The 12697-nt window shown below is 41.3% G+C and overlaps 1 protein-coding gene across 1 annotated transcript in view; it reads left to right on the top strand.

Annotated features, from left to right (window-relative positions):
• The window catches only part of FOCAD (focadhesin), a 282657-nt gene that overhangs the window by 243902 nt on the left and 26058 nt on the right, over window positions 1-12697 (top strand). Inside the window, exon 35 of the mRNA XM_006881273.1 lies at window positions 10851-10979. Coding sequence (XP_006881335.1) covers window positions 10851-10979 — 129 coding nt within the window. The remainder of the gene's footprint in view (window positions 1-10850; window positions 10980-12697) is intronic.

Genomic DNA, 12697 nt, shown 5'->3' with positions numbered 1-12697 from the left:
CTTTTTATGCTCTTCTCGCTTCATCCTCAGAGAAGTCATGTCGGTCTGTTAATTCTGATCACTTTGATAAGGTGATGCCTCCAAGTTTGCTGCTTCCCTATTAAGTTCTTTCTCCATAATAACCAATGAATCTCATTTTCTTCATACTTAATTCATTATTCATTTCATCAACAACTGTTTCTTGCCTGAATTAATTATTATAACCATGATTGCCAAGAAGTGGCTTTTTAAAAATTTTTTTTTTTTTCAAAAAGTGGCTTTTTAACACCCATTGTTCCATCTACATTTTTCTATAACCAGTCTACTGTAAGGAAACTCATCTTCTCCCCCATACAGTTCTTCCTTCATGTTATGTTAGTGTGGATTCCTATTTTATTTCTATTCTGTGCCATCTACTTATTCCTTATTTTGATTATGAATGATTGATTATGATCATTGTTTTATATTATGAATCATTGATTAGGATCATTATTTTTTTATTATGAATCACTGATTATGATCATTATTTTCATTATGTTATGTTAGTGTGGATTCCTGTATTATTTCATTCTGTGTTATCTAATTTTTCATTATTTTGATCCTCAGATTGACCCAAATGTGGCGAATCAGAGCCCCTTCAACCTCGTTCTGTGTCTTTTTACTTGACCCAGTTACTCTTTGAGTACTTTAGGCCCATCTCAGCCCTTTAATTAGCCAGGTAGTATTTAGAAGCTCAAATCTAAATATAAAGTGTCTCATTGCAGGGTGAAGTATTTACTCCTAAAGCTAGGAACAAAATGTGCATAAATACACTCCAACACTCTTTCATATCTGTTATATATATATTATGTATGATATATATTATATAATATATATGATATGTTGTTGTTGTTGTTGTTGTTGTTATGTACCGTCAAGTCGCTTGCGACTCATAGCGACCCTATGTACAACAGCCCTAAACTCTGCTCTGTCCTGTGCCAATCGCACTGTCTCTGACACTCCCATCCCCATTATCCCAGTCACTGAATCAATCCACCTCATAGAGGGCCTTCCTCTCCTGCGCCGTCCCTCCACCCTCCCAAGCATGATGTCCTTCTCCAAGGACCTGTCTCTCCTCACAACATGTCCAAAGTATGTTAGACGGAGCCTCAGAATCCTTGCCTCCAAGGAGCCACCCGGTTTAACCCTTTCCAGGACAAATCTGTTTTCCTAGCAGTCCATGCTATTCTCAATACTCTTCTCCAGCACCACAGCTCAAAGGCATCAATTCTCCTTCTGTCCTCCTTGGTCATTGTCCAACTCTCTGATGCATAACAAGTGATTACGAAGACCATGGCCTGTATCAGATGCACCTTAGTCTCCAGAGAGACACCATTGCTCTTCAGCACTTTGGAGAGGTCTCTAACAGCAGACTTTCCCATGGCAATGCACCTTTTAATTTCCTGGCTGCTGGTATATTTATATGATATATATTATATAATATGTATGGTATATCTACTATATAAATATATATATATATCAATCAAACAGCACTAGTTTATACCAAATACCTCCAATTCCAGTTCAGCTCCCAGAGTTCATTCTACCTTTCCCTGTTTTCATATTTGTACCTTTCTTCTCTGACAACAGGAAATGTGGGTCTCATTATTCTCAAATGCATTTACTCATGTGTTCAGAGCCCCTGTATATATATCCAGTCCCCCAAACCACAGCCATACTGAACTGTCTTACTGACTCAGGTGCTGACCTCCACTGGGCTGCCTCCACCCTGCTTGGCAGCCTTCCTGGCTCTAGGGTGGGGCCTAGGGAATGTGCATATTTTTGATGACTTTGAACATTGTTGACGTCCTTGACCTTTACTCAGAACACTCTCCCCAACTTAGAATGTCTCACTGACTTACCAAAATCGTTCACTTTTTCAACAGCTGTCTTGATTACCTTGGTAGAGGTAATCATCTCTTGGAGTCCCTGGATGGTACAAACAGTTAAGTTCACAACTCTTAGCCAAGGCCAGCAATTTAGACCCATCCCAGGCAGCTTAGAAAGCAGGCCTAGCCGTCCTCTTCAGGCATCACAGCCTTGAAAGCGTGGAGCACTCTACTTTGGCACGCACAGACTTGACAAGAGTCAGAATCTGCTCACAGTAACTAGTAACAACATCTCAGTTTTGACAAATGTCTGGTGACATTTTTTTTTCTGCTTCTGTTTTCTACTGATTTTGCCTAGAAAAACCTTGCTCATTCCTTATCATTTGACTTATTTTTTTTCCCCTACAGGAGGTCCAGAATGAGGAGGCAGAGGAGGGTGGGTTGCTTTTCTGATGATCCCAGATTGAGTTAGATTCCTGTGTGATGAGTCCCTATATATTTTGTATACGGCAGTGCATATATGTAATTAGTTCTAGTTCTTTGTAAGTCCATCTTTTGCTTTATACTGTATTTCCTCAAGGACAGGAACAACACCTACATTTCTCATCACTCTGGGGGCCTGGTCTTTACGGAATTGCACTGCTAACCCGAGAGCCTCACCTCTCTGGTGATTCCAGCCCACCAGCAAATCCACAGAAGAGACAGGCATCCTCCTCCAGTGCAGTTTACAGCCTCAGTAACCCCGAGGAGAGCCAGCTGTGAGTTGGTACCAACTCGATGGCAATAAGTTTGTCATGGATGCTTAGAATAGGCTACTTGACACTTAACACGTTGCCGCAAATGACGGCGAAATGTGTTTCTAAGCACGGTCGTCAGTTTAAAAAGTGTGTGGCAATGTGATAATAGTCTTCAAATGTATGTTTTGCACATTTATATTGACTGGATAGTCTAAACAAATTGGCTTCTGACCAACACTGAAAACGGAGAGACTTAGTCTATAGAAAAGTGTGGCCAGTCAGAGTCAATTCAACCTAGCTCAGTCTCTTTCTTGCATGACCTAGCCATTCTCTGAATACTTCCTTGCTTTGTGTCAAGAGAAGATCTCTCTCTACACACACACACACACACACACACAAAAGCAAACAGAGAATGTCTCTAACACCAGCTGTTAGCCTTATGTGGCCAGACTTACAGTGGTCGCACATATGCATTGTGATACGGAGATCTGATGCTTCATATAGCCAAAGCTGGTCTGATAATGGATCATGTTGTAATGCATTATGTTCAAATACGCCATTTATGTCAGGGTTCTTTGAGCCTGTCAACTGAATGAAAGATTTAAAGCAACTTTGTATCTAGATTTTAAAATGTCTGGATCCTTTTTAAAAGTCCTGTTAGATTTTCTCCTTTTGAATCCATTGTCTATTAAAACATTCCTGGATTTCCTCTTGAAAGATAAAGCACTGACCCACTGACTTGCTTAGATTTCATGCTCTTGTCCTCTGCTGGAAACATCTGGGGAAGAACAAGGGTACCTTTCTCCTTGAACCACTGGAATTTCTTCTCTTTCCATACTTCCAGCCAAAATGCATAGAACTACCAAATAGTTTCTCCATTCCTAGTAGTTACTAGCAGGTAACTAGTAGTAGTGTTCGTACTAGAACTAGATACCAGAGGTGAGCAAAAGAAACATTCTGATTTAGCCTTTTCTGAATCTGCCTACCTTACTGTATGGATTCAGTCTTAACCGCACACTTGGTTATATGTCTAACCAATTAATAATCTCTAGAGACCTCAGTGTTCTGTAGACTAAGTCTCAGTTCCTTATTGCAGACAGGATACTCCAAATACTTTGCTGGGCGTGTCTCTCATCACTGCCTTTCCTGTGCATTTTTCTCTGCTGTTTTTCATCATACTGTCATACTGTTGCAGATATTGCTCTGGGTGTTGAAGCTTAGTTCAAAGATGATGGAAGAGTTAGAGGAAAGGTAGATTTTTAGTGTCACATTCTATAAAACATGCCAGAAGACCTCTTAATGTGTGATGTCATTGCTTTTTAAATCTTCTAAAAAAGACAGATTAAGGTGTTACCATAGCTATAATTAGCACTAGTAGTAGATTTAAGAGCTCTCGTGGCCTGATGGGTAAGGAGTTGCGCTACCAACCCAACGGCAGACAATTCAAATCCACCGACTGCTGCTCCAAGGGAAGAGTCTGAGTAATCTCCTCCCAGGCAGTGACAGCCTCCGAAACCCCTCTGGAAGAAAAGAGGTGATCTAAGTCATTTCAGTACACTTAGCGTCACAGTTGGTTTTGTTACAAGTAGGTGCCTTTCAGTAAACTACAACTCATTATGAGCCCTGAACAGTACGTTAAACCATGCACTGTCCTGCACCATCCTGACAATCTCAGCCTTGCTCACACCACAGTTGTCATGTCTGTGTCAACCTGTCTTGTTGAATGCTTTCCTCTTTAATTGACCTCCTTTTCCAAGCTTGGTGTCCCTTTTCCAAAGACTGGCGCATCCTAACAACATTTCCGAAGAATGCAGAATCCTTGTCTCCCTGGTTGTCCTTCCTCTAAGTCTGATTTGTTGATTATTTTGTTATTTCATGGTATTTTCAAAATTGTTTACAGCATCACAATTCAAAGATATCAGTTCTTCTTTGGTCTTCCTATCCATTGTCCAACATTCAGATACAGACAAAGCAATTGAAAATTCCAAAGACGCACCTTACTCTTGTTGTTGTTGTTGTTATGTCGTTTGCAACTCATAGCGACCCTATGTACAACAGCCCTAGACTCTGCTCTGTCCTGTGCCAATCACACTGCTTCTGACACACCCATCCCGATTACCCCAGTCACCGAATCAATCCACCTCATAGAGGGTCTTCCCCTCCTGCGCTGTCCTCCACTCTGCCAAGCATGATGTCCCTCTCCAAAGACCTGTCTCTCCTTACAACATGTCCAAAGTATGTCAGACGAAGCCCCAGAATCCTTGCCTCCAAGGAGTAGTCTGGTTTAACCCTCTCTAGGATGAATCTGTTTGTTTTCTTGGCAGTCCATGGTGCATTCAGTACTCTTCTCCAGCACCACAGCTCAAAGGCGTCAATTCTCCTTCTGTCCTCCCTAATCATTGTCCAACTCTCTGATGCATAACAAGTGATTGCAAAAACTATGGCCTGTATCAGGTGCACCTTAGTCTCCAGAGAGACACCATTGCTCTTGATTACTTTAGAGAGGTCCCTAACTGCAGACTTTCCCAGCAGCAGCAACCTTACTCTTAGTTTCTGCTAATCTGTTTCTTCTGTAGGCGTTGCTTAAGCCTCTTTTTTTTTTTGAGTCATTGTTTTCCCTGAGCTTTTCCTTGTATTTCTCCTTTAACCTGAGCTGCTTCTTTTCTCTATGCTGCTGCTTTTCCCTGAGCTTCTCTTTGTCTCAGTGCTTCTCCTTTCCCCTGCTCTTCTCTTTTCCCCTGAGCTTCTCCTTTTCCCTGAGTTTCTCCTTTCCCCTGTGCTTCTCCTTTTTCCCCATGCTTCTTCTTTTCCCCATGCTTGTACTTTTCTCAGTGCTTCTCCTTTTCCTCGTACTTCTCCTTTTCCCATACTTCTCCTTTTTCTCAGTGCTCTTCCTTTTCTCAATGCTTCTCCTTTTCCCTGTGCTTCTCCTTCCCCCCATGCTTCTCCTTTTCTTAGTGCTTCTTTTTTTCAGTGCTTCTCCTTTTCTCAGTGCTTCTCCTTTTCTCAGTGCTTCTCCTTTTCCCTGTACTACTTCTTTTCTCCGTACTTCTCCTTTTCTCAATGTTTCTCCTTTCCCCTCTGCTTCTTTTCTCAGTGCTGCTTCTTTCCCCTGAGCTTCTCCTTTTCTCCTGCTTCTACTTTTCTCCATGCTTCTACTTTTCTTAGTGTTTCCCCTTTCCCATGCACTTCCCCTATTCTGAGTGCTTCTTTTTCCCTGTGCTTCTCCATTTCTCAGTGCTTCTCCTTTTCCCTTTGCTTCCTTTTCTCAGGGCTTCTTTTTTTCTCAGTGCTTCTCCTTTTCTCTGTGCTTCTCATTTCCCCTGAGCTTCTACTTTTCTCCATGCATCTCCTTTTCTTAGTGTTTCCCCTTTCCCCTGCACTTCTCCTTTTCTGAACGCCTTCTCTTTCCCTGTGCTTCTCCATTTCTCAGTGCTTCTCCTTTTCCCTTTGCTTCCTTTTCTCAGGGCTTCTTTTCTTCTCAGTGTTTCTCCTTTTCCCTGTGCTTCTCCTTTTCTCAGTGCTTCTCCTTTTTTCAGTGCTTCTGCTTTTTTCAATGCTTCTCCTTTCCCCCTCTATTTCTCCTTTTCTCGGTGCTTCTCCTTTTTCCTTTGCTTCCTTTTCTCAGGGCTTCTTTTCTTCTCAGTGCTTCTCCTTTTCTCTGTACTTTTCTTTTTCTCAGTGCTTCTCCTTTTTCCTTTTCTTCTCCTTTCTCAGTGCTTCTCCTTTCCCCTGAGCTTCTCCTTTTCTCCATGCTTCTCCTTTTCTTAGTGTTTCCCCTTTCCCCTGCACTTCTTTTCTGAACGCCTTCTCTTTCCCTGTGCTTCTCCATTTCTCGGTGCTTCTCCTTTTTCCTTTGCTTCCTTTTCTCAGGGCTTCTTTTCTTCTCAGTGTTTCTCCTTTCCCCTGTGCTTCTCCTTTTTTCAGTGCTTCTGCTTTTTTCAATGCTTCTCCTTTCCCCCTCTATTTCTCCTTTTCTCAGTGCTTCTCCTTTTCCCTGTACTTCTCCTTTTCTCAGTGCTTCTCCTTTTTCCTTTTCTTCTCCTTTTTTCAGTGCTTCTGCTTTTTTCAATGCTTCTCCTTTCCCCCTCTATTTCTTCTTTTCTCAGTGCTTCTCCTTTTCCCTGTACTTCTCTTCTTGGTGCTTATTTTTTGTTGTGCTTCTTCATTTTGGCAGCTGTTTTTCTTCTTTTGACACTGCCTCTACTTCTTCATTTATACTTTTTCCTAAACTTTCTGTTTCTTCAGGTTTAGCTTCTGCTTCTCCTCTACTCTCAGATTCTCCTTTTTCCCTAAGCTTCTCCTTTTCTGCAGCTGCTGTTCTTTATCTGACTCTGCTTCTGCTTTCCTGTATTTCACTTTCTGCTTATTCTTCTTTTACTATAAGTTTTGCCTATTGTTTCCTTTTTTATGCTTCCCTTTTTTACAACTGCTTTTCGTTTTCTCATCCCGCCTGTGTTTCATCTTAGCTGCTTCTTTTCTATTTTTTGCAGCTGTTTTTTCCTTCTTGTGACTATCTCTACTTCCCCTTTTAGTTTCTGCTGATCCTTCTGTTTCTTAGATAAGTTTTGCCTTCACTTCTCCTTTTCTGTTTGTATGTCTTCTCCATTTTAACAGCTGTTTTTCTTCTTCTGACTCCACCTCTACTTCCTCCTTTTAAAATTTTTTTTAGCTTGCTTTTTTCCCCTGCAGGTTTAGTTTCTGCTTCTCCTTTCCTGTCAGCTTCTCCTTTTTCCCCGTGCTGCTTCTTTCCCGTCAGCGTCTCCTTTTCTGCAGCTGCTGTTCTTTCTGCTGACTCTGCTTCTGCTTTCTCATATTTCACTTTCTGCTGATTCTTCTTTTCCTGTAAATTTTGCCTGTTGCTTCCCTTTTTTATGCTTCTCCTTTTTTGCACCTGCTCTTCTTTTCCTGACCCCGCCTCTGCTTCCACTTATGCTAATTCTCCTTTTGCAGCTGTTTTTCCTTTTTTTGACCACACCTCTTCTTCCCCCTTTTTAGTTGTGCTGATCCTTCTATTTCTTAGGCAAATTTTACCCTGTTCCTCCTTTTTTCCGTGCTTTCACATTCCGTTTCTGCTGAACCTTCTGTTTCTTCTGCAGGTTTAGCTTCTCCTTTTCTGCAGCTGCTGTTCTTTGATTGACTCAGCTTCTGCTCTCCCCGTTTCTGTTTCTATTTATTCTTCTTTTCCCGTAAGCTTTGCCTATTGCTTCCCTTTTTTATGTTTCTCCCTTTTTTTGCAGCTGTTTTTCCTTTTCTGTTACTACCTCTCCCTCTCCTCTTTGGTGACTTGTGGTATTAAGGTTTTATTAGTCAGAATGGCTTCCCTACTCATTGACTCTAACTTTGCTATGTGGATGGGTGGGAACATGCAAATAGGGTATATTAGCCTATCCACACGGGGATTGGCCACTCCTGCCAATCCACAAGGGGATTGGCTAGTCTCACCATTAAATTGAGTGCCTCCAGCAACAGAATTAGAGAATCCTCCCCACCAGCGATGAAAAAGCAAGAGAATGTAGAACATTCTTTGGGCCAGAGAGTCTTGTGCGGACCAGACCTTTACCTATAGGAGCAACAGCCATAGCAAACAGAAGCATAGAACCAGACACCTAACATGAGACAGAGCAGACCTTGGGATTTCTACCTCATGGAGAACCAAAGCTGAAAGCCTTTGCCTAAGTTTGTTCGAGGACCGGGGAAAGGGGAGCCGTAATTGATAGGACTGGCCTAAAGCAGTGAGACTTCATAAAGGCTGAGGTACCTGTGAGTACATGTCAGCAGCTGTCCTGACTGAGCAATGTCTTCTGATACGAACATGAATTATAGCCTTTTTATTTCCCTAACATGGTTTCGTGTGGTCTGTGACCTATTGCAATAGATTTGTGGCAAGTAAAGTAGTAAGATTGGTGTTGAGTTGAGTAGAAATAGGTATGGGAGTGTGGGGGACATGTCTGACCTCATGGGAATTGACTGTGTTGGCAGTGTTGTTGTCAGGAACAAATCCCCTTTGTGGAGCTGGTAAAGGTCAGGTATAGCTGTCCCCCATGGCCCTTTTTACAGTTGATTTTCCATTTCTGACTCCGTTAGGTTTGTATCCTTCATCATACATATTCTGTCTATTTGCTGATCAAATCACCACAAACCTAGACTTTGTGAAGAAAAATATGGCATTAGAGTTGGAGGAAGACTACTCAGTGACCTGCTTTTGCAAATGACAAAACCTTGATTGCAGAAAGTGAAGATGATTTGAATCGAAATCTACACTGCAGCCTTCGACATGATTGCATCTCAGCATCAAGTAAACAAAAATCCCCACCAACTAGACTAATAGGCAACATCATGATAAATGGAAACAAGACTGAAGTTATCAGTTATTTCCTTTTACTTGTTTCCAAACCAACACACATGGTAACAGCAGTTAGAAAATCAAAAGACACGTAGCAGTGGAAAAAATACACTGTCAAGTACCTCTCCAACATGACACGAGTGTCAGTTTAAAGACTAAAGTGCACCTGATGCTAGCCTTAGTATTTTCATTGGTTTCCTGTGCCTCTGAAAGTTGGACAATGAATGACTAAGGAAGAATTGATGCATTTGAATTGTGGTGTTGACAAAGAGTATTGAATACACCATGAGCTGCCAAAATAAATAAATCTGTCTTAGAGGAACTGCAACCAGAGTATTCCTTAGAGGCAAGGATGGAGACACATCATCTCTCATACTTTGAGCATGTTTTTGAGAGATGCCAGATCTTGGGAAAAGACATCATCATACTTGGAGAAGTAGAGGATCAGCAAAAGAGAAGCCCATCAATCAAATGGATTGACACAGTGACTGCAGCAGGGGGCTTGAGCGTGGTGGATATCGTGAGGATAAGGCAGGAGAGGACAGGGTTTCAGTCTGTTACTCACAAGGTTAATATGAGTCGTAGTTGACTAACTAGTACCTTACAACAAGAGCAACTCGTTCTTTCTCTTTTAAATTATTTTTAGCTGCACTTCTTTTTAATTTTGTTTTGCTTTTTTCAGAATCTGCCTGAGCTCCCTTTATATGCTTTTTCCTTCTCTGGAGCTATTTTCCCTTTTCTACCTCTCGTCCCATTTTTTTCTAGTTCCTGTTGAGTTCTGTTTTTTGTTTTGTTTTGTTTTTGTTTTTGTTTTTTACCTCTTCCGTTCCTTCCTTCTCCCTCTCTTTCTGGTGGATGTGTTTCTTCTTGCTAATTCTACTGTTTTTACTGCTTATGCTACTGCTTCTTAGTCATTTTCTCCTTTCCTATACATCATTTCTGACCTCCATGTTACTTTGCTTGGATGTAACTATTAGGTTATTTCAATCTCTCCTGACAGTATCTTGTGGTTCCCTTCATAACTGCTCCAGTGTCTCAGTTTCTCAATTCCAAATGAAAAGACAGTTGAACACTCAAAGCTGACCATCCAGTGGGTTTTCAGAGCCTATGAACCACATGGGAGGAAATTAGCTCTTTTTCTCCTGAGGGGCTACTGGTCGATTCGAACCTCCAGAGGGGAACTGCCACAAAGACACCACCTTTGGGCCAAGAGTACAACGAGCTCTCTGTAACACCCTTCTGCCCCCCCTTCCCTCCAAACCAGAAAATATTAATGGAACACATACTTCAGGTGGCTTGTTTAGTCTATGGATTAGCTATTAGCCTGTGGGACCGTCTCTGGAGTTCAGCAGTTGCAGAGACTGGTGAGTCAGAGAGGCAACATATCACATGTTACAGAACATGACCATGGTTATTTTAGGTCATGTCTAGTCCTGGGAAGGGGATGTTCCTGAGTAGTCAGTAATTATCCTCTCTGGTAGAAGTAACGTAGCTCCGGTTGAATAGTCAGTAAGGCGTTGCATTGTGCTTCAAGTCCACTAGCTTGTAGCACAGGAGGGGGAAAAATGAGTAGTTTCCTCCCGTGTAATTTACAGTTTCTGTAAACCTACTGGAGGATTAGCTGAGTTGGTTGTGACTTGATGGCAATGAGCTGATTTGTTTTGGTTGGTAGAAGTAAGGAAGAGCACCATCCCAGCAAGAGGAAAAATTGTGGCCAAAAAACTTTTTTAAATGATAAAATAGCAGAGGACACAAGGTAAGTTTATATACAGATGTGATTGGAATTAATAGCCCAGTTGGAAGGGTTAGCCCAATTGAAAATGTGATAACAAATCCTTTCAAACTTGGGGAAGTTGACATCCTCTGTATTCATTATTCTGTGAAGGTGCTTATTTTTCTTTTTTTCCCTTTCTGTTCCAGGTCCAGAGTCTGTACCTCCTCCCCTCCTTAAAGTGGTGATGAAGCCCATAGCATCTATTGGGGAAAACTACCAGTACCCTCCTGTGAACTGGGGTTCTCTTCTCTCTCCACTGATGAGACTAAACTTTGGTAAGTTTCAAGTGTTTTTAGGTCTTCAGACTCTGTAGGATCTGATCTAAATAGAAAAATAGAGGCTGTGTCAGATGCTATGTCACATGTCACTAATGACTGGATAGACCTCTGAGGTCCTGAAGTTTGTCTTCATGGGTGGGCTGGCTGAGTTACTTTCATGGAATCTCTTTATAAACAGCTGAGAGTGAAAACCAGAAGGTTTAAAGAGACGTCATATTAGCTCAATCAAGACAATACAATTAGTAGAGTTTATGGCATGGATATTATATGTCCAGAAGTCTTGATTTCAAGGGAACATCATATGTGATACTTAACAATGTTTTAATTACTCTCAGTGACAGAACGCTTATAGTTCTGTTTGTCGGAAGTTCACCATGGGTCTTAGTGAGCGAAAATCAAGATGCAGGCAGAGCCGTATTTACTTTCTAGAGAATATGTTTGCTTTTTCAGGCCAGAGTCCTTGGCAAGAAGCCTTTGCAACTTGAGGTGGAGACCTTCTCTCCCTGCTGTCTCTCTGGTTCCCTGCAGCCCAGAAAGGTTTTGTACTTTTAAGGGCTCACTCAAACAATTCAGTATAATCCACCCATCTCTGAGCCCTTTAACTTTAATCACAAAAGTGATTTTTGCCATGGAATGTACATGACCAGTCAGAAGATTAGGATATGGGCGTTACCCTGCTCATTGAAAGTAGAGACATGGACATACCCACCTACGCTCCAGTTCCAACAACCTTTTTCTATACAGCATGGAGTTAGCATTTTGTTGTGGACCATCGAGTTGGAGCTAACCCTCCAGCTGGTTTTCAGAGGCAGTTAATTGCACGGGAGAAGATTGCCCATCCTTCTACCACGGAGCAGCTGATGGATTCTAACCCTTTGTCTTTATTATTCAGGGCGGTTCCTTAACCACTAGGCCACCAGACCAGTGTCATTTCATGCACATATCCCCTGCACTAAAAGGAAACAGAAAAGAATTTAAACTATGTTGTAAAAATGTGCCTGTGTTTTATTAAGTACTCTATTACTTATAATAGAGAGCTTATTTACATATTATGTATAGAAAGATTTATGTACTATATTTTCTGTGCACTTTAAGGATACCTTTCATGATAAAATTTTTTTTTTATCATGACACAATTTTTTAGTTAGATTCTTTCTCCTATGAGCCTAGCCCCTGTGTAAGGTAGCATGTTACCATTCTGCACTTTCACAGATTTTATTGGAAAGAGGTGTTGCCTTGCCCTTCCTTCACTGCTGTGGGATCTATTTAAAATGTGTGTTGTAGTAAAAATCTTCAAGGAGGGGCAGGAGAAGGAGAAAGGGGCTGTCTGGGGAAATAACTCTGCTGATGAGACTCAAACTACTTAAAAGACGTGATCTTAATGAATGTGAATCAAACTACTTAAAAGACGTGATCTTAATGAATGTGACTACAACTTTAAGTCATTCCAGACCAAAGTAAAATTCTTTATCAGCTGGTGACATGGTGGAAAGGAGAGAAATATAGAACACAGAAGCTTCATTATTAGAATTTTCTCAATATTGTAGTGTTTGAGTGCTTAAAATCACTAACAAAACTGATTCCAACAAGTTAATTCCACCTCACTTGGACAGAGTAGAACTTCCCCATAGGGAAAGCTGGGTAAACTTTTTCTATTATAGAAGCAGTTTCCCTCACCTTTCTCCTGTGGAGCATCTGATGGGTTCAAACAACCA

Source organism: Elephantulus edwardii, unplaced genomic scaffold (genome assembly GCF_000299155.1).
Source record: "Elephantulus edwardii isolate Elephantulus edwardi_28Jun2011 unplaced genomic scaffold, EleEdw1.0 scaffold00014, whole genome shotgun sequence".
Lineage (NCBI taxonomy): Eukaryota > Metazoa > Chordata > Mammalia > Macroscelidea > Macroscelididae > Elephantulus > Elephantulus edwardii.
The sequence above is the reverse complement of the archived record's forward strand: the minus strand, read 5'-3'. Positions and strand labels throughout refer to the sequence as shown.